We start from the raw sequence: 22,655 nt of genomic DNA on the forward strand, positions 1-22,655 counted from the left end.
TTATCCCATCTACATCATTGAGACCACATATAACCTTTAAAGTAGATCAGTGTTTAATATTTTAAATTGAGTTGTTTTGTCTTAAAAATATCTTAGTTTTAAATGAACTATATAGTCCTTCCTAGTTTTGTCAGCCAGCTACGTACAAAGGCACATTAAGTAAAATTCTTTATCTGTGCTCATCTTGCTTGTGCCTCCTCCACTTAATTAGCTGTCTATAAATAGTGTAATGAAAACTGTTATTTCATATGCCAACACCATGAAAAGAGATAGATGTCAGGAATCCTGAAGTCAGGTACTTTCTGTTTTTCAAAACCAGCTCTGACCCTTCTGGAACATTCCTAGGTAGTTTTGTTTAGTTTTTTTTTTTTTTAACAGACTTTTATTCCTTGTGAGGAGGTGAACCAATGGCAACAGGAAGGGTTATCCTTTGAGAGTCAGTTTATGATTTTTCATTCCCATGTTTTGGGGCTATATACTAAAAGTGTCTTTAAGGGAACTGTCTTGTTCTTCCTTTGTCACTAAATACTATTATTCTGACCTTGATTCCTTTAAAATAAATAGCTGTCTTGTTTTTCTTAAAGAACTCCTAGAAAGGACTTCCTACCTTTAGTTCCTTTTAATTCAACAAACATTTATTAAGCACTTAACTTTCTTTAAGGTACAGTCCAAGTATAATGGTTCATTGTTTGGTGCCATCCTGTAAGAGTTAGTGGATAATTTTTTCTTTCTGCTAGCAGTTAATCTGTTTTCTTACACTGTAGGAAGTTTTTCTTTTATTTTGTAGCGGTGTCTGTTGTGTTAAAGTGTAGTACCAAATGAAAAGAAAAAAAATCGAAAGATTTTAAAAAGATACATTCCATCCCCTCAATGTACAGGTCTAATAGTAGCCAGCTTCAGTTTCTAATACTGAATGAATCCTGTGGCAACCTTTCTTTCTATCCTCAGAGTTCTTTGAAAGGTCACTAGCAGCCCACATTCACATTGGATAGTTGTTTAGTGCTCTAGGATTTAGTTTTTCTGGGCCTGGTGACTTGAACTCAACTAGACTGTAAGCTTCTTAAGGGCTTCCATTTTATTTTTGTATTCCAATCTCTAGCATAGTGCCTGCCACAAAGCTTATTAATTGCTTATTGGTTAATTGATATCAATTACATGTGGCCTGTTCTTTAACTTGTGCTGGATTTCAAACACCTTTATTTATTAAGCAGACAAAGACACAAGGAAAGAAAGTGAAATCCAGTTTTTTAATGACATCTCCTTTCAGTTTGCCTCTTTTCCCCAGAATTTGCTCTCTACTTCTCTGGCCTCTTGTGGGGCAAAGCTTGATTAATATTTGGTAGTCCAAGACAGAGACATAAGCTAATTATTCAATAGTATCTATAAATCTTACTTCTCCCATCACAACTACCCCTCCCCTTGATACTGCTCCACAGTAACTTCCTTCTATTTACTTAGATGTTAAATTTCCTAGTAAGATTTATTTTTCTTAAATACATATTGGCCTACTAATCATTGCTTCTTTTCTATGTAAGTGCTCACAGACTATCTCTAGAAATTTATTTTTAGAATGTTATCAGGAATTGATATCAAGTTCATTGAGGTGTATTATTCCTCTATTTATCTATCCATCTCTCCATCTATCAGTTGTCTAGGCCTGTCATTTCATTGGTGAAGGTATTGCCTAGTGAGGAAACTCAAATCCTTATACCATTCACATCAGTGCTTCTTAATTAATTAATACTTAACGTACAGACTTAGAGGGTTGCTTGAGATAAATGTGTGACGTAGTCAAAACTCGAATCCAGGTCCTTCTGACTCTTGAGTTGCTCTTTCACAATGATATGCTGCCTCTTACCTTTTTTCCCCACATTCTCTCTCTGTTTGGGGAAATCAGGATACTTGCCCACTTCTGGGCCTGCACATCCTCCAAGGCTCTTGAAAGATAACCAGTATTGAGGTTCAGGATTTGTTTCTCCAATTCTTTCAATATATTAAAATGTTGTTTGTCTAGGGTAATTGGCTTTAGGTAACTAAGAACATTTTGGCAAATGAGATTATGTATATGAAGTACTTTATAAACCTTAAAGCATTATATAAATATTAGCTATAATTATTATCCTCAGCCACTTAGTAAGCATTTATTAGGTATTTATTATATGCCAAGCACATAAGTACTGAGGACGTTAGGACAGTTCCTGCCTTCAAGAAACTTGCTTTCTAAAGGAGGAGACAACATGTTAGGTACATATAAGATATGTACAGAGCCAATGAAAGTAATCAGAAAGGGGAAAGTAATAATAGCTAGAGAACCAAGAAGGGCCTTATGCAGAAGGTGGAATTGGAGAGATAGAGATGAGAGGGCAAGAGGATTCCAGCTATGGGCACAGCCCACAGTTGAGAGATGGAATATCTTAATCAGGCAACAGAAAGAAGGCTTGTGGGGCCAAGTTATCTCATATTATGAATCCCAGTTAACTGCTTTTTGTTCTATTTTTCTAGTCTAAAGATTATTCTCCTTGGCAGAGAATATAGAAGCAGGAGAGGGGCTAAAGCAAATTTTACTTATCTCTATTATTGCTGGTAATTTTCCCATCAACTCCAATCCCCTTCATCCCTTGAAAAGACACTTTTTCTAATGACTTCTCCACTTACTGAAAACCTCAGCCCTTCTGGTCTTTAACTTTCCTTCTGACTTTTTTCTTCTCTGATCATGGGATTTAGAGCTGGAAGGACTTTTAAGACATCATCTAATTCAGGGGTTCTTAACCATTTTTATTCGTGATGGACCTTTTTTGGCAGTCTGGTGAAGCCTATAGACTCCTCAGAATTATATTTTTAAATACATTAAAATAAAATACACAGGATTACCCAAGAAAGCTAATCATAGTAAAATAGTTTATCTATGTAGTCTTATCTGTTTGTCTTTTTAAAATCAAGTTCACAGACTCCAGGTCAAGAACCCCCTTGCTGTAATTCAACCTTCCCTCATTTTACAGATAAGTGCATTAAATCTCAGGTAGATGAAGTGACTTGCCCAAAATCAAACATAAAGTAAATGACAGTAAGTAACAGAACTATGAGCTAAGCCCATGTCCTCCAACTCCAAATCTTGCAGTTCTTTCTTAACTTACTCTTTTTTATACATCTTCCATGATCTGCCTCCCACTAATTGTTTGAGATGGATGGGAGAACAGCTGAGATTGCTGTGCAAGACTGTTCCTATATCATTTTATGAGATCTTAAGTGACTTGAATAAATAGAGCAATTAACTAGAATTTAACAATTACAATAATAACTAGAACTTATATAGCACTTTAAAGTTTGCAAAGTGCTTTACAAATATCTTATTTGATCAGCATGACAGCTCCCTTGGAGATGGGTGCTGATATTATCCCTGTTTTACTGATGAAGAAACTAAAGCAGGCAGAGGTTAAGTGACTTGCCTAGTGTTTGAGGCTGAATTTAGTGTCAGGTCTTCCTGACTCTTGGCCTACCATTCTATCTACTATACTACCTACCTACTTTTAATTCATGTACGATGTACAAAGCACTCTGATCATATTGATGATGGTGATGATAGTATCTGGCATTAAATATAGCTTTTAGGTTTGCATAACACTTTCAAAAAAATTATCTCATTTGATCCTTACAACAACCCTAGGAGATAGATGCTATTATTAATATTGCCATTTTGCATATGGGGAAACTGAGACACAGAGAGAAAGGAGAGACAGAGAGATTAACTGACTTTCCCAGGATCACACACCACTGTGAGGCCTGATTTAAACCCAAGTTCCTGACTCTAGGTCTAGTACTTAATCCACTACACCTAGATGCCCAAGACATAGAAGACACAGTCTTCTGATGCACTATTTGAAGAAATAGTAACTTTTAACTGTCAAGGGTACCAATTATTTAGTTAGCTATTAAACAATGAATAATTCCTTCATATGTGGCAGGTTTGAGGGGAATGATAGTCTGTTTTTATCATCATTATTAATACTATTAATATTATGACTAATTCAGTTTGATTCAACAGGTGCTAGGCACTAATCTTTTATGGTCCTGAATTTATTCTTTGTATTTTGCAGGGAAACTTAGTGAGGATCCCTCTTCTTTTTTTAAACAAATAATGACATTTAGCATTTTCCAAGTATAGTCTCTTTCCTCAGTTTTTTTTATTAAAAATATCAAAGTTTTTTTGTATCTTCATTTGAAAAATTCCTACCTTTATGTGAAAAGTATTTGTGTCTTAACTGCAGTGTTTTTGAATTTATTTTTCTGTGAAATTATTTTCCTATCTTATTTTTCTCTTTACCTTCTTCACTGTGTTTTTTTCCTTTTTGTGTCCAGAGTTCTGAATTGATTCTAAAGATTCCCTTTTCTTTTTCATTACTATCATTATTGTTTTTATTTTTGTTTCTGTTTTGCTTTTTGGAGGGGGAAGGCAGGGCAATTGGGGTTAAGTGACTTGCCCAAGTTCACACGGCTAGTAAGTGTTAAGTGTCTGAGGCCAGATTTGAACTCAGGTCCTCCCAACTCCAGGGCCAGTGCTCTATTCACTGTGCCACCTAGCCACCCCCAATTATCATTATTGTTAATGTTAAAATAATAATTATTATTTATAAGTATTATTATTCTACCTTGCATTTATTTTGTGCTTTCAACTTTTCCAAAATATTTTCACATGAATTACCACTTTTCCTTCTCTTAGCAGTCCTTTGAAATAAAACATTTTTTTGTACCTTTTTAATGGATGAATAAAATGAATCAGAGAAAAAGGAGGCAGCATATCTTGGAAAGTTAATGGGATTTGAACCAGGAGAAACCAGGTCCAAATTCTCAGTATTTTCTCTGCCACTAACTTCCTACAGAACTTTGGAAAAGTTGTTTTACTTCTCTGGGTTTCGTTTTATTCATCTGTAAAATGTGGGAGATTGAGCTCAGTGACCTCTTAGGAATTTTTTTTCCAGCTCTAAATCTGTGATCTTCTGATTCTTTGAAAAGTTAAAGGGGGTGGGGGTCAGAGGGAGATAAATTGCTTGATGCCATTGAATCTAAATATTAGGTTAACAGATTAAAAATTCAGACAGAATATGACAGAATTCCTTTTTTTGTATTTAGTTGAAGCAGACATATCTTAGTCCATTCTTTCAAAGAGATTAGCTTAAGTTGGTGATAATTGGTTCATTTTGTTATCAGTATCTTGAAAATTCTTCAAATTCCATTTTTTATGGTTTTAACACATCCAAGTATGAAAAAGAAATGATTATGCAGTAAACATTCTTTATTCTACTAAACAGTAATCTGGTGGAAGGAGGATGATATGAAGTCATAATGGTTATTCATATATTCTTCAGGGGAAAAAAAATGCCTCTAGTCTTGTTTCATCCATAGAGGTGTTTCAATTTTTTAATGTGGACTACTTTGCCCTAGAGGTTAATGTAAAATCTTTACATTCTAAATAGGTTTTCAGCTGTGGTTAGTTATTTTTTATTTTATAAGTTCCCATAACTTGGATGTATACTGTATATGGATTTAAACCAGAAAACTGTAGCCAATTTTTCAGTCTAAGAATATAAGGAAACTTTGGTGTCTCATTTCTCATACTTCAGGTTTTAGATTTATCATACATTTCTATTTAATGCTTTTCTCTTCTCTTAACCCAGACCCAGAGCATGTTATCCTCTCAAAATCCTGCTCATCTATTTTAAAACCAAATGGAGTGTAAAGAGGAAAATTCACCACTTTTGAACATTGCAGGGGTCAGTTTTAACGCTTCCTTCTCTGTCCAGACCACAGAGAGAATTATTCCGGGCTAGGTGATACTCTTCTTGGAAATGTCTGAAATGACTACTGGATAAAGGATGCAAAATGTAACCCTGAAAGAAGAGTAGAGCCTTTCTCCCATATAGACTAGAAATGGAGGGCAAGGGAAGATTCATTTTATTTTCCTGATAGAGATGCAGCTTATGCAAGACCTCAAGTGTGTTTCTCAGTTGTAGTTTTTATAGCAGCCTTGGAAGTAGAAAACATCACTCCAAGTGGGTGGTTCCATAATAATTTTATACCACTTGGAAGCCAGTTAGTCATAATTTTACATGTAGAACAAATACTACTGCTACAGAAAACTGAGTTAAAACTGCCCCCTCACTCCCATCCCCTAAAAAAGGGAATTTACAGCTGATATTTCTGTCCTTTATGCATACGCTATTTTGTAGTGACCCAGATGCTAGTTCCTTGGGATTAGAACGGTACTTGACTGTTTTGAATTTTAGCTTCTACACATCATCTGTCTGTTTTTATTAGACAAGATGTTTGTATTACATCTGCAGAGTTCTAATTAGTGGAATAATGCAGCTTGGGGGAGGCATTAGAAATTTTATCAGTAAACACTGTACAAATGGAATACAAGCATTTACCTAAGAATCAATTCCTGGTTTACAAATTCTACTCAAATTAAACTATGAATTTTATCATCCACATTGTTAGTTACCCTATGCAATTGTCATCTCATGTTTTTCCTTGTAAAAAAAATGTTGATTTTAAAAAAAAGCAAAAACTAGGTACTGAATGAAAGATAGGTTGGTAAAATTTTTATTCTTTGATATTTGCTAGGACTTTTATTATTTCACATGCGTAAATGGATTTTTCAAAAATTAATATTTCTTTTTTGCTCAAATGAAGACTCAAACCAGAGGCTTACCTACTTTAGGTTTATGTGAAATATATTTTAAAAAAAGTAATAATTAATTTAAATCAGCCACCTAAATGAACATGAGCACCACTATTTATGTCCAGTGTATGATTCCTGCTTCTTTTTACTCTTCTGTCACTACAAAATATTAACATCTGTGTGATATTTAATTAGTTTGAGTTGGTCAGAGAAGTCCTACTTTATCCTTCCAAAATGACAATATAGCAGCTTTCTGGACTATAACTGAAAACCCAGAAGTAAGCATGCATAGTAAAAAAAAAAAGACCTATAAGCAGTTAAATATATTTCATAATGTTAATGCAGTGTGGTACACTTTACTGAGAGGAGAGTCCCCCTATCCTCTCACAATGCCTATTTATTCTCATTTTAGACATAGTTTTAATAATCTTGACTGTCTAGTTTCTAAGCCCACAGTAGACCAGAAGCAGCAATTTAGAAGGGGGAAGAGCTTTGGAAGATAGTCATAATAGCAACAAGGGGTCTTCTGACAGTAAGGGAGGAGAAAGAAAAACTAAAAAGCATACATGAACTCCAAGAGAACAATGGTCTGGCTTACCTTAATACGCCCTGAGTCTATAGAATAGTATAATAATTCATGTTTATATCAGTAACCTTAAGTCATTAAGAAACAACTGAATTTTATTACTATAATCTATTTAAGAATCCAAAAATGAATATAGCAATATATTCATACAAATGTTTCATGTTTTAGATTCTATCACAATCACATTAAAATGAAACAAATATTGCTCATAAAAGGACACATCTTTGTTAAATTTATAGCCAGGTTTTTATGTGTCCCTAGCATATATCATAAGTAAATAATGGCTGAAATTATCATTGGTTCAATGCTTTGTTATTCCTTGATTTCTTTGTCTTCTGTTTTAATAAACTTCCATTCTTTTCACCTTGAAGAGGGAAAGATGGAGTCTTTAAATATGTATATTACATCGTCATCATGGGTTGTATCCTAAGTCTGTTTCTTTCTCCTTTGATAATAGTCCATAATAGCATTCAATTTTAAATAACCGATATTAAAAGCCAGCCATTGTGAACTAAAGTGTCTTGAGGTGTGACAATGTATCAGGTTAAATAAACTTCTTTTAATTGTTTCACTGCAGTTTCCTGTAAGTATGTTTAGAATAGCAAACTATGCAAATCAATCATGAAATTGTTTTTTTTGTTGTTGTTCTGATCTAAGTGTGAAAAGGACTAATTGTTTCTGGAAAAATTAAAATAATTTTGGACAAGCAATATTTCAGCCACGGTCTGTACAATATAATTGTATAGGTAGCTATAGGAAGTTTTATGTATACATTAGAATTTAACATTACCAGAGATGAAAATATCTCCCTAGAATTTTGTGTTATTTCAAACATTAAATAAAATAATAAAAAAATGAATCCTTATTTGGTGAAGGTTTGTTTTAGTGTAAATTCTTAAGTAGTTAGTAATTTTTTTCCCCAATTCAGTCATCTACTAATATAACATGATAGGGGAAAATAATCAGATACACATAAGAACGTATCTCCCATTGACATTGAATCAGGTTCTATGGTAATAGAAATCTTTTTTTAAAAATGGTCATTTACTTAGTTTTTTAAATATGTACTATTAGAAGTGGTGATTTCTTTGATTCAGAAATGTGTTTTTCTCTTTCCAGAAACAAATGAATTCAAATTGGAGCTTTGTAGAAGAATTATTGAAAAAGTCAACTGATGTCCAGGTGTGTGTATTAAGAAGCAATAAAAATATTGGCATGTTAAATTTTGGGGCATCACATAGGATACATATAGAAGAAAACACAAAACAAAGCCAACCTTTGGTTATTGTAATTGAGGCATACAGATATTCTTGGGGGATTTTGTTTATTTGTTTGTTTTTGCCAAGGTGAAGCCAGTGCTTATGAGATTAGTAACTATTCTTTAAAGATTTCTTTTTTCTTGACACTAAGTTGTCAGATAAAGGATAAAGATAATTATCCCAGTTGGCTATTTTGACAAGATATATTCAAAATAAGGTCTAGATGCTTAGAAACTGTAAGCCATACATTGAATGTGTGGATATCAAGTCTAGGAGACATGATGGGCGAAGATAGTGGCATTGAAAATTCAGCTATATCCTCATCACAGCAGGAAGGTGACTTGCCTTGCTGAGCAATTTGTCTTACAGGCTTGAATCATACTCTTACTGATAAGGTTCTAGTTTCTGAGCACTCATTTCATACCTTATCATTTTTCTTTCTGCAGAGCTGTTAATGCAGTGCTTCATGGCCCAGAGGTCAGACTTGACCTCCTTTTAAAGTGGTTTTAAATATGCTGTTCATCACATTTTTAAATATGTTGCATTGTAACTCTGTAAATTTGTTCTGAATTTTCATGGTATAAATTGCCTTTTATGTAATACCTTTGAGAAAATTAAGGAAACAAATGTTGGTTTTCATTTGGGAAAGAAATTATTTAGCTACTAAGAAATAAGATTTTAAAAATTTCTGAGAGAAATAAAGCAGAAATGTGGTAGTTAATAGACTATTTTCAACCAGTGCATTGAAAACCAAGTCTGTGAAATTCAGTTTAATAGCTTATTTTGAGACTTTTGAGACCCCTTTTGAATTGTATATGTAAATTCTTTTAAAAATTAATGTTTTGCCAGCTGAATATATAAGTATATTTAGTTATAACACAGATTTATTAATTATGTAGGTGAGAGCTCAGAATTCTCCGTTAGATGGAATGTCAAAGAACCCTCTACTTGGAATAGAAGTGATGTTACCTTTTTACAGTTTTCCTGCAAGTTTTGTCACTGCTTTGCTACAAAGTTTTGTTGTTTTTTTAAAAAATGTTATTATTATGTATACTCTCATAACCTTTCTCTCTGCTCCCTGAAAAGTTCTTTTTTTGGTTGATAATATCTTGATTTTGAACATTTAAAACTCCTTATATAGTAACCTAGTTTTAAACTTTGATTTTAAGACATTTGGAAATTATTGACATGTGATCATTATGTGTTATTTATATAAACTATTAACCACATTTACCTGATATTGGCTCAAGGGATCTTTTTTGTGGTATTTTTATGTTGTTGTTTTAACGGAAAGGCTTTCATTTAAAACCAAAGAAAGATTTTTTTTGTTTTATTCTTTTCAGAAAGACTAGATTTTATCACTACTTTATTGGAAGGTATAGGGACAGTTGATAAGGGCTGCTTAGATTCTTTGTTTTGGTCCTTTAAGCACTATGGGAAGATGGATAGGTTTCTAAATATTTCTGTAGAAATCTTGAAATAGGTAGAAAACAGATAAGTCATGGTGAGGAACAAAAATGTAAATATATGTGACAGCAGGAAAAACAGTATGTAGTCATCTCTACCTTATAGCAATAATATTTTTTTTACTAAGATTGTAAATCACTTTGTATCAGTCTTTTAGTGATTTATTATCATTATTTTCCTTTAAATTATGACTACCAAGTATTGTTCCTCTTCCCCCACCTATCACCACATCTCCCCCCTTCAAGGAAAGGCACTATATCGACCATGAAAAGAGATTCTCCTCAGTTGGAATGTCTAATAATATAATAAAGCTTTTATTGACACTGCTGGATTTAACTTTTATAATACTATATTTTTTATAAGGGTGAGAGTTAGAGCCGGTTCTGTAGCACACTGTGTAATTCCTATATATGGACATAAGGATAAGTTAGATTTTTTTTATTTAGGACAGCCTGTACAGTAAATATTTCTTTATGAAACTAGAGCCAGCACAAAGCAAGATTTTTTACTCAAACTGTGTAATATCTTCCATTTCCTAATATTTAGGAAGATTAAGCCCCTCTTTCCAATACTATCTCAATTTCATCATGCCTTGCATTGTGTCAAATCATATTCCATAAGTAATATAGAACTACTTGCTGGTGTTCTTGAAACCAATTTTGTGGGTTCAGTAGGTGGTCATAAAGAATAAATAATATGTTTAGATAGAAGTATCATTTTGATTATATCTGTTTTTCTCCCCACTGAGATAAATTAAAATCTGACCGCCCTCATGTTCTGACTTGATCTCCAGCAGTGAAACAGTCCATTTATAGTCTTAAAAAAAAACACCCAAAAATGTACAATAGTCTTAAGATAAAGTTGATAGAATCTTGAAAGCAGTATTAATTAAGCAAACTATATTTTTCAAATTATTCTTTTTCAAACCGAGACAAAGGCACTAAATTTTACTGAGTATTACTGATACATTGTGTATCATTGGACTCTGCTCATCAAAGTAAAGATGAAAAAGGGTCTTTTTTCTTAACCTTTGTGAAAAAATACCTTAAAACTAAACTGTCCTTTTAAATTAGCTAGCTGTATTTAGAATGCTGTGGGGAAAAGAGAATTAAATTGTTTATGTGCTGTTTCAACCTTAAAATAGCATTATTTTTATTTTTACGAGAAAGAATTTCAGATTTTCTTTTATTTATTGGTTTGATTTTTCTTTTCTTCCCTTAAGTTTACTAAGACAAAATAACATTTTATAGACAACCTACCTGCAAGAGTCTTAACAGAAAGGGTCGTGTAGTTTGTCCTCTTGGCTGAAGAAAAGGACACACCATGAAGAATGAATACTACTCCTGTTTTTAATTTCAAGGAGAAGAGTCCTCAAATTCTTTCAGTAAAAACAATAATAGCTAATATACACTAGTAATATGTGTCAAAAGAAGGATTTGAATTCAGATTCTATTGTCTAGAGACAATATTCTTTCCATGACACTGTTACGTTAATTGGATGTAAGATCTTCCCCGCCCATTAATAGACCTCACTTGGAGCCTATTAAGGGAAGTTTGCTTGGGGGAGGCTTGCTTGCTGAAAGACATTCACACCTTTTGCTAATTTCTAATTAGGCATGAGGGTTGTGATGCTTTCTGCCTCTGAGAAGTATGTATATATACTCTGAGTTGGTATTTTGCTTTGGGGACTTGCTTATGAGAAGGATATTTTGATTTCCTGATTGAGATTCTGCTTGGCTTTTAGAATCTTATTAGTTTATGAGTATAAAAAATATATTATGGAGGCAAAGCAGTGAGTATAAAGAATACTCAATTTGTAATTGAAGGACCTTGGTTCCATTCCCAGCCTTGGTCCTGTTATGACCTTGGTTACATCACTTAACCTCAGTTTCCTCTGAAAATAAGAAGTTGGATTATCATGGCCTTCCAGTTCTAAATATATGATTCTGGAACAGAATATGTCCCATTGTTAAGCATCTATATATTTATTGAAACTTTCAACTTTATAATTAAATCTCCAGAATTTGAGATGTAGGATCCCAAAGCTGAGTCCGGTGTCAGTTATTCAAAATATGAGCCAATCCACAGAGATATGAAGTAGCATATATAATACTGTTAACATGGCATTATATAGATGTTAAAGTTGGCAAGATGCTTTTCATGATTTCTCTCATTAGACTATGAGTTTGAGAGTTTGCCTGTCTTTATAACCCCAGCATTTATCAATGCCTCATATATAGTAGGCATTTAAATACTCCTTTACTGAATGACTTGGGCTTAACAACAGCTCAGTGAGGTAGGAACTGTTGGAATTTCTATCTCTTTTTTACGATGAGGACACTGAGGCTCTGAGAGAAAGGAATTGTTCCATGGTCATGCAAATAGCAAGTAACAGAGACAGGAATTGAACCTATGTGTGTGCCAGTCAAGCCTTCTCTATACTATGTCAATGCTACCTTCAGATACAAAGAGTTAAAAGTCTTAGGGGGCATATTCTAAAGGAGAATATGGAGGACTAAAGAGGAGATCACAGATCAATCTCATAATAGGGTAGAAAAAAACTAATCAGAACTAAAGAAGTCTTACAGAAACACATTTCTTCCTAATTCTAGTTTGTATATAACTGCACAATACATTTGTAAGAATAATAGTTGATCAGATGCCCTTGTGGAAATATGGAAACCTTGTTTGGGGGGGAGAGTATGTACATGAGAGATTTGTAGGTTAGGTGCTTGTAACTTGGGCAATGCCTGTATTTTAAATACGTAAAAAAAAGTTGTGTGTGATCTGTTCTGTATTTCCCAATTTGCTGATGAATATATTAAGCAAAACAAACCCCTCTTAAATGCAAAATAGAATATGTATATTGCTTCTTAACTTGTTGGTCATTTATTTAATTGCATAAGTAGATTGATGTGAAGGAACTTATTTATAAATAATGTATTGATCTTTGTCTTCTGACCTGTTTGCTTTTAAGATATTTACTTGGAGTGATTTTTGATGTTATGATTTTTTTCCCCTTAGGCAGTAAAGTGAAGTTTATATGCCTAATTTTTTACCCTTTTCTTAAATATAGATAGCTAGTCCTTCATATTCTGTGCACCCCAACTGATCTTTATGTTTTAAAAATTGAGTAACTGTTGTCCTGCAATGAATTTATTTAATTCCTTAAACTGATTATCAAATGAGATAATATAAGTAGAGACTTTGCAAGCCTTAAAATGCTACATAAGCACTATTATTATTAGTTGTTATTAAGCTTAATTAAGACCTGTGGATTTGAATATATCTAGATTATGAACACCTTACATTACATCTTCCTTTATTCCACCTTGTTTCATTCAGTCAACAGGCATTAAGTACTAACATGTGTTATGTTGATGTTCTTTCCTGTAGATTGACTAGTCTTGTTTCCTTATCTATTACCACACAAAGACACATTTAAAATTCTTGAATGGAAATTTTGATTCTTTTCTACTGCATATATTAGTGATAAATTAATAGCTTCTGAAACTAATATTTAGAAGCATGCTTTGGCCTTATTGATACCTTATTGGCAGAAGATGAAATGGATATGATTAAGTTTCTTTGAGTCTGTTTTTTATATTTTCTTCAGACATTTGTCTCTGGAGTTGCAGTGCATTATCAAATGACAATGTCTTTGTGGTCAGACCCTATTTCCTTGCTTACCACTCCAGTGGACCTTAGTGGCTTTTTGTTGATGAAAAGGAGATAACCAGTAACAAAGTTTATAGAGAAAATTATTCCATGGCAACCTTTGTACTTGAAGTGACAGCATATGTTAATGTTTGAAAGCATGACTTGCATGTAATTGAATGTTTTTGTTTTATTAGGATAGTATATTAGAAGAACAGGTGCGCATGTATCTCCACTGTTGCTTGACACTGTGTGGTTTCTGGAATCCCAATATTCAGGCTGTTACAATTCTGTGGGACTACTACAGCAAGAATCTGGTGAGTAAATAGTGCTAAGACTTTGGTCCTCCCAGTTGAGGGATCTATACATATTTTTTTTGTGTGCACCAAATAACTGCTGTAGAACATTAAAAATGTAAATATTTGTTTAACATTGAAGTATTCTGGGAATAGGTTGCCAATCACAAAAACAATTTAAATCTTTTTTTTCAATAAGGAAAAAAATTTAGTTTTCCTTTTATCAGTGGAATCATCTCTAACCAAAGCAAGAATCTTTTCACCAGTATAAGATTCACACACATTTTATATCTCCTACTAATACTTTTGAGTCTAGATAAAGCTAATAGATATGAAGAAATACTTTTCTCTCTAGCTTATAACCCTAAAAAGTTTGCTCCAGGCCTTCTACTTGTTGGTGTTTTGTTGTTATATTTTATTTCCAAGGTTATTTAATATGGTGTATGTGTTCATAGATCCTGTGGCCTTAGATGGGGAACAGAGAAGGCAGGAAGGTTATTTGGCATGGTGTATAAGAGATTGAGATTTTTTTTCCCCTGGGTTTGAACAATTTTTTAACATGGTGACCTCTATTCATATTGAATTTCTGAGTGGATTGGACGTTTCATTATGTTTTGTTATTGTTGAGACATAGGGTCAGTCTCTTATTCTTCATAGACCTTAGTGTCTTTTACAGTTTGAAGTTTTATCAGGAGATATAATACTTGTTTTTTTTCCCCACTCTAGAATAGTTCTTTTACTATTCCTTGGCTTGGTTTACAAGAGTTTGCAAATGTTTCTAAGTCAACCTTGTCTATGCTTGAAATAGTGAAGACCTGTTGTTCTGATGAGCAGAGCTCTGACCTGTATAAATCCAACAGTAGTTACAACATTTTTCTTTGTGTTTTGGCAAAAGTCATGAAAAAAGCTATAGCCACTAATGAAACTCATCCTTGGAACCAAATCAAAGGAAGGTATGTACCTTTTTCCTTCTTAAAAAAAGAATGTTCAGGAAAATGTCTTTAAGGAAATATTGCAACTTTAATATTTTTCAAGTTAACCTATTAATCAACAAGGATTTTTTTTTTAATTGCCTATTATATGCACTGTGGTAAATACTGAGATGCAAACACAAAAGCATTTCCTACCTTCCTGGAACTTAAAATCAATTGGAGGAGACATAAACTCGTATAATTACATACAAATTAAATAGTGATTTGGTAGAGGAGGCAGTGGAAGTTGGTGGGGTGGGGATAAGGAAAAACGTCCTGTAGAAGATGGAAAGCATGTTTATTTATATATTGTATACATTTTCTGATATTTGTTAATTAAAAGTTTACTAAAATTATATGTCAGGGAACAAATTCAACATATGTAATCTTCACACTCATCACAGGTATGGAATTTCATAGCTTCCAGCTTTCTTGGTCCCATTAGGACTAAAATTCCCAGGATTTCTGGAGAACTTTGATTAGTTTCAGCATATTCTTCACACAAGCAGTTGGATAAAATTTGATTATGTACAAGTGTGTTGAACCAACAAAAGCATCCTTAAAATGTTGTATTAGGTAGTGGCTTAAATGAAGGAACCCCATTATCTTCAGACACTAGTGATAATGCCTTGTCTTGTGGTCCTGGCTGAACATACCCTGCAGATCAGGACAGTTAGGTTCTATCCCACACTCTAGCGTATTTGGGGTTGGAGACACAGACTGCTAGATAGATTATTCAACTCTATTGTTCATGTTTCTTTGAGTTGTAGAAGAGACCAATCTTACTGCCTCTTAATTCATAGAGGAAATATGACATAATGAAAGAAATTTTGGACTTGAAGTCAGAGGACCTGGGTTTTCAGTCTTGGCTGTACATCTTACTAGGAATGGAGTTTTCTTGGCGAAGACACCGTAGTGGTTTGCCATTTCCTTCTCCAGTATTTGTACATTAGAGTGAATCATTCCCACCTGAAATAAAGCAATTATACAATTTACTAAGTGTAACAGCCTGTAACCAGGATGTGAGAGTGAATTCTTTTTCATCAGTAAACAAGACAATTGATTCAAGGAGAGCATGTATATTTCACTATAGTAGTTGACTACTAAATGACACTGGTTTTGCTAGGGTTTTTTGTAACCAGGAAAAAAAATGAATTCCTATTTTACAATTATAGGTTTTTACTAAAGATAGAAAGTAAACCTAAGAGAGTATAAGAGGATAACCAAATGAATTATAAATCATTGTTATTATTGTTATTATAAATTATTTTAAATTTTCTGGTTCACATTGGAATGAACCTCATTACTTTCTAATTGAGTGAGTATTGGTCCTTTTTTGGCAATAAAAATAGAAAAAAAATAAGTAAACCACAGTAAAAGATAAAAACATCATAATCTATGGAATGTACATTTGTATCGTTTTTTTAGGGGAAAATCTACCAAATCCTTTCATACAGTCACAAGTGATTTGATGCATCACTAACAGGCTCTATGCTAGGTTGGTGGGGAATTCTGTGGCTTCATCCTCTTAAGAAGTAGTAACCCCGGGCGGCCAGGTAGCACAGCGAGTAAGAGCACCGGCTCCAGTGTCAGAACGACCTGGAGATCGAATCCCAGGCTCAGACACTTAGCACCCGCCCAGAAACACCTGGCCGTGTAACCTTGAGCAAGTTACTTAACCCCAATTGCTTAGGGGCGGCCAGGTGGCTCAGCGAGTAAGAGCACCGGCTCCAGTGTCGGGATGATCTGGATCAAATCCGGGCTCAGATACTCAGCACCACACCCAGAAATAACTGGCTGTGTAACTTTGAGCAAGTTACTTAACCCTGATTGCTTAAAAAAAAAAAAAAGAAGTAGTAACCCCTTCTTGCTGGCACTAAGAAAAACCTTGCAAGAAGTAAGATAGAAAACTCTTATTTGGAAATTCAGATTTGAATTTTTCTCAATGGGTGATGACCACCTCTGCACTCAGTATGTGGAGAAGTTGTAGAGAAATATGTTTCCATGAATGAAATAATAAGCTCTATTAAAATGCTGTTTTTATTTTACAGAATATATTCCAAATTCTATCAAAAAAGAATGGAAGAACTAACTGAAGTTGGTCTTCAGAATTTTTTTAAACTTTTTCTGGTATTGGCTACTGTTGCAAATTTGGAAGATGTGGTCAGTCATGTTCTGGATCTTTTGGACTTCCTCAGACCTGGGTCCATCACTCCTTCACAGAGGGCACTCATTTGGAAAGGTCAGATGGCTTTTCTGTTAATGTACGTTCAGAGAAACCTGGATGTTGGTGTTTTGGCCCACACACTTTCTGGTGCTTTTAGTGAAAAAGCAAAGGAATTCTTAGTATCTAAGAATGAGTTGGAACAGAAACATGCTCTATGGACACTTCTTTCTATCTATATGGATGGTGTTCAAGAAGTGTTTGAAATGAGCCAGAACTTGAAACTTTCTGAGGAAATATTGTTGAGTGACGGATTCAGTATGCTTCTTCCTGCTTGTCGAGAAGCTCAGCTCAGGACTGTATTAAACTTTCTACAAGCTGTTCTGGCCAGAGTCAGGTATGTTTTTCTGTAAAATGCAAATATTGACTTGATATTTTTTTTTCTTTACACCAGTGATTGGGGGTGGGTTTGGGAGAGGGCAGGGTCACATAGCTAGTAAGTGTCAAGAGTCTGAGGCTGGATTTGACATCGGGTCCTTTCAACTCCAAGGCTGGTACTCTTATCCACTGTGCCCCCTAGCTTCCCCTAGATCAGTGATTTCTGTTGTTTTGGGTAGCAGATAGCACCTGTCTCCAATTTCAAGTCCTATAAAATTGCCTAGATCACAAAGAAGTTGTGACTTGTCCAGGATTATATAGCTGGTACATGTCAGAGGCAGTTCTGAGCCTCGGTCTTTCCGACTCCAAGCCTGGCTTTCCATTCTCTATGCCATGTTGCCATCCAGGAATTTGTTTCTTTGTCATAAGATGCACACGGGATTTCATCTGCTATATTGTAAGGTGACAAAAATAAGAGATTACTCAAGGTTTTCCTAGTTGACATGCCTTGTTATCCATTTAGAGGAGAGAGTTGTGTTTTAGTTGCATGGGATAGTCTAGATGAAGTAGTTATTCTCTAGGATCCTATCTTTGCACCTAGGGAGTCAGTTTAGCATTTAAGGAAAGTAACAGTAATCATATTGGGTCAATCTGGGGGGTAAACACTGCCATGAACACATGTTTAGGGATGGATTTTGCCATCATGGGAGGAATTGTAAAAGGAAACCATTGTTTATCCCTTTCCATTTCCTCAGAAACGAAAAATGCTTTAAAAAGCCATTCTTAAAAACTGTATACTTTCAGAATTAGTGCTTTTTCCAAAGAGGTGTCTAGAGAGTCTTGAATAGCTTTCTTAACAGAGGATGTCACATCTTCTAAACAGTTAATCTTAGTACTAATACAGTCATACTAGAGGTTGAAAATAGCACTGAAGCTATTATGCTTGCTTTAAAATGTTAGGATTTTGGGAGAGCGTGGGGGGTTTTAAAATACAGGAAAGACTTTATAGGAAGAACATGGAGTCATGGAAGAGGCTGTGGTCTAGAAGTCAAGGTTTGGTTCTGATCCAGAGCACAGCCTAGCTTGTGTGGTCCTAACAAGCTACTTCATCCCTCTGGATCTTGGTTTCTTTTTCTGTAAAATTAGGAGATTGGACTTCAGGTCTCTAAGGTTTCTCTTACTGTGTTTCCCCGATAATAAGATACTGTCTTATTATTTTTTTTTTGGAAAGAAAAACACCAGAGGGCTTATTTTCAGGGGAGGGCTTATGTTGTCCTGCCTCAGCTCTCCTCTGTGGCACTGCTCTCAATGGCGCCAGCAAGCAAATCACTGGGGAAGAACAGGATGACATGCTCACTGCTGCAGCTCTGATTGGATGCATCTCGGAGCGCGGCATGCGTTTCACGGGGGGGGGGACGGTGCATACAGAGGGTACAGTAATGTAGCGTGTAGCGCAGGGGATCACCTTCACTACAGTAGCAATCTCAATAGGGCTTATTTTCGGGGGAGGGCTTATTTTAGAGGAATCTTACACAGTAAGGGGAGGGCTTATTTTCGGGATAGGTCTTATTATTGGGGAAACACGGTAGCACTAAAATCCTGTTATTTCTGATCCTAGGAATATATTTGTGAAGGGCAAATGTGTGCCTGCTATCTACCAAGCAACATGCTTGACACTTGGAACAAAAACATGGAAGCAAAACAGTCCCTCCTCTTAATGAGCTAACATTTTATTGGGGGAGACAGTATGCACAAATATAAGTAGATGTAATATAAAAATAGATAATAAAAGACATGATATATAAGTACATATATGAAAGACATGTAAGTATGTAAATATATATTATATGAATAATATATAGGGACTAGAACTGTGATTTCTTTGGTATAGGCAGGGAAATCCAGGATTTGGTAACTGCCTCAGTCAATGTGTGTGTAAAATAAATGTAAAAAAAAAAAATTCTGGGGTGGGTGGCACTAGCACCTGGGGGAGGAGGCGGAGGTGTGAAATCATAAAATAGCCTGAGAAACTTCTCCTCTTTTCCCAATTCTGCAGCGTATTTTTCTCTTCCTCTTCCTGGTTTCTTCTCAAGCCAGTAGAAATAAAAATACACTGATTGATTTTTGGCTACACCTAGTGGTATTTTTGCTTATTGTCTTCCTTTATGAATAATCACTGAACATTCATTAATGTGTTTAGCAAGGAATCACTGAATTTTTTTTTAATTCCTTTTTCCAGGAGGTATTTAAATAATAAAATCAGTAAAGTCTGGATTTTAGCAAGAAGCTATTTGTAATGATACCTGTTTCTACCTATATGCTTTCTCTTACTTTTCTTTTTACAACTTATAGATCCTTAAACTTTGAGATTTTGTTTGTCACTTTTAACTTAGGGTCATCAGTTGATAGGTAAAAATGCATCACACAGAATGGGTAAAGAAAAGTAAATCAAATTTTATATGTAATCATTATAGTTTTAATTTTTTTATCATAATTTCTAACATCTAAATTGGGCTTTCACCAATAAACATAGCTGCTCATTAGTTCACTTTACAAAAGACCTTTACCACCAAAGCTAGCACTACTTCAGCAAGAGTGGAAAAGTATCTTGATTTGTCAGTCTGTTGCAAGTTTATGAGGCAGTTATTGATCTGTGCCACTGTTCTGAGTAGGGATGTAGCAATTGGGGGGGATGGGACAGTGAAGAATACTTGAAATAAATTTATATGTGTATTTAATACTTATTTAAGTGGAGGGCTTTGTTACATATAGAGTGTGGAATTAATGTCCTCTGCACATCTAGACATTAAAAAGTGAGTGTTTTTGGTATAATTTTATTAGCGTTTCCCCCCTTTTTTCCATTGCTCCCTACTTATGAGAGAGTGGGTGGAGATTTTACTGGAAAGGAACACCTGACCATTTGCATTTTCATTGCCAAAATTACTAGGCAATTTTATTTTCAGTGGACAGAAGTATGAATATCAAGTGTGGAAAAAAATTCAATGACGCCATGTAGATCTTTATAGCTTTATTTTTTACTCACTGTCAAGTTTTCCTTGAATCTTGCCCATTCATTTGGAATATTCAGTTCTTTAAAAGCTAGTTTATTTACAGCAAACATGATAGACAAAGTGTGATTTGGTCAACTTTATTTTAAGCACCAGTGATTAAAAAACACATTATAGTAGAAAGAACGCTGAACCTGAATTCACAGTGCTTGAATTCAAATTTAGACTCTGCCACTTAATACCTGTATGAGCTAAGGTAAGTCTTAACCTCTCAGAGTGGGTCCCATTTTTCTCATCAGTAAAATGAATGGGCTGAATAAGATCACCTTTAAGTTGGGACAGATGACCTCCTTCCTAGCTCTAGATCTGGGTTGCTAAACCTTGCTTTCCCAGGAGCAGTACTTAGCCATTGCAGTGTCTGACAGAGTTTAGATCTTGACCATGCATGGTTGTTCAAACTTGTAATCCTTGCTGCTGGGGGATGTTAAGGCTGTGGATCACTCAAGCTCAGGAGTTCTGAGCTGCATGCAGTAGGCAAAGCCCTCAGATGTCTGTACTGAGTATAACACCAAATGGTGAAACTCTGATTAGCCAATGAACTTCTAGCCTAGGTAAGGTGAGATAGGGACACTTAGTCTCAAAAAGGGGGTAAAAAAGAAAAATATTCTGCAGGAGAGAGCCTGGAGACAGAGGACTCATCCTCTACTGTGATGATGACTTTAAAAAATTCCTCCAATACTTATACTTGAGATTAATTTTAATTTCTTTGACCTTAAACTCTGGGATCTTACTGAAAACCTTGATCTCCTCACATTCTAGTTATTTCCTTTGAGTGCCCTTTATTATTGCTGTATACAAGTTAAATACATTTTTGGTAGTTACTAAAATTTAAAGCAAATGCATTTAAAAAAAAAACTGTATTCAGATAGAACCTAGTTTCTTTGAATTTTGGTATAAGCGGAGAAGATTGGCTTATATAGATTGATGATATTTATTCCTGGCTGCATCCCTGACTAGGGAAAAGGATGAAATACATTACTATAGCAATCTCTCCTGTTTTAAAATCCAGGTGGGAATAAGGTAGCAGTCCTTGCATAAATGTGTTTTCCCCCCTTTTTCTGTATACTAGGCTGGGTAATAGTTTTATAACTGTATGACAGAGAATTTACAGGTAGGAAGAAAGTGAGATCACTGATTAAAGAGAGAAGCAGCTCCCCCTAGGCTGTTAAGAAATAATAACTTCATATGCCACTTTCTGCTAACCCAAGATGATGGCTCACAGGAGCATTCTTTATTGCTGATTAAGTAGCATTATGAAAATACTGACTTGGTTATGTTAACTAAATGCCTCAGTATTTAAAGCTTAGAATGTCAAATAGTTTTAGCAATCCTCTTTAACATATCACATTACCTTTCTAGAATCACATTTCTGGTTTTCCACTTGCTTTTATTTGAGGTTATTGTAGAAATGGCAATCTTTCATTTAAGGAGTTAGGTGCAGCCAAAAGCTGTTCTTTAATTATAGCCATTCATGCTGCTATAGTTAAGGGTCTGTCAGCATTTCCATTATAGGCCCTTATTTTCAGAGTTTTATAACACAGCTATGAAAATTAGCTCTGGGCTAAAACTTGCTATACGAGGTCTCATGAGATCACTTTTTTTCTTTTTTACTCAAGTAAGGGTGAGTAGTTTGAAATGCCTTTTGGCATCTGAAAATATCATTTGGGTTAAAAAATAATTATAAAACAAAACAATAAACTCCCAGGGTCTGTACCTGTTTGTTCACCCACTTAAAGGAGGCTGTGGACTTCTGAATTTACCACCAAATGGATATTGATCAACTGACAGTCTGTTCACTTCTAAATAAAACAACATTTTGGAGATTTCTTTATTTTTTTAGAGAAAAGTTTTAAGGTAATTGCAAACTGACCTAAAAATATTGGGCAGTTCAAAGAGAAAATTCCTTTAAAAATGTTATATGTCTTCACTAACAGTTCCTAAAGAGACTTTGGCTTTAAAGCAGAATTTTCCATTTCATTTAGCCCAGTGAAGATGGCAAAGAGATAATCCCACTGTCACATTCTTTTTTGATATGGACACATTAGACATTTTGAAAATCAGTATTCATTTGTAGAAGAGATTCATGTTTTAGGTGAAAGTTGAGTTCCTTTCCAACTCTGTAGAATTCTG

The 22,655-nt window shown here is 34.6% G+C and overlaps 1 protein-coding gene across 2 annotated transcripts in view; it reads left to right on the plus strand.

The window, feature by feature from the left end:
- MMS22L (MMS22 like, DNA repair protein) overlaps positions 1–22,655 on the plus strand; it is a 162,214-nt gene that overhangs the window by 40,826 nt on the left and 98,733 nt on the right. For both annotated transcript variants that reach the window (XM_069077189.1, XM_069077190.1), the window contains 4 exons: positions 8,385–8,447; positions 13,846–13,965; positions 14,671–14,897; positions 16,967–17,476. In XM_069077189.1, coding sequence (XP_068933290.1) covers positions 8,385–8,447; positions 13,846–13,965; positions 14,671–14,897; positions 16,967–17,476 — 920 coding nt within the window. The remainder of the gene's footprint in view (positions 1–8,384; positions 8,448–13,845; positions 13,966–14,670; positions 14,898–16,966; positions 17,477–22,655) is intronic.

This window comes from Petaurus breviceps, unplaced genomic scaffold, assembly GCF_028583685.1.
Source record: "Petaurus breviceps papuanus isolate PSGF00001 unplaced genomic scaffold, PetGlider_PUasm1.0 90977, whole genome shotgun sequence".
NCBI lineage: Eukaryota > Metazoa > Chordata > Mammalia > Diprotodontia > Petauridae > Petaurus > Petaurus breviceps.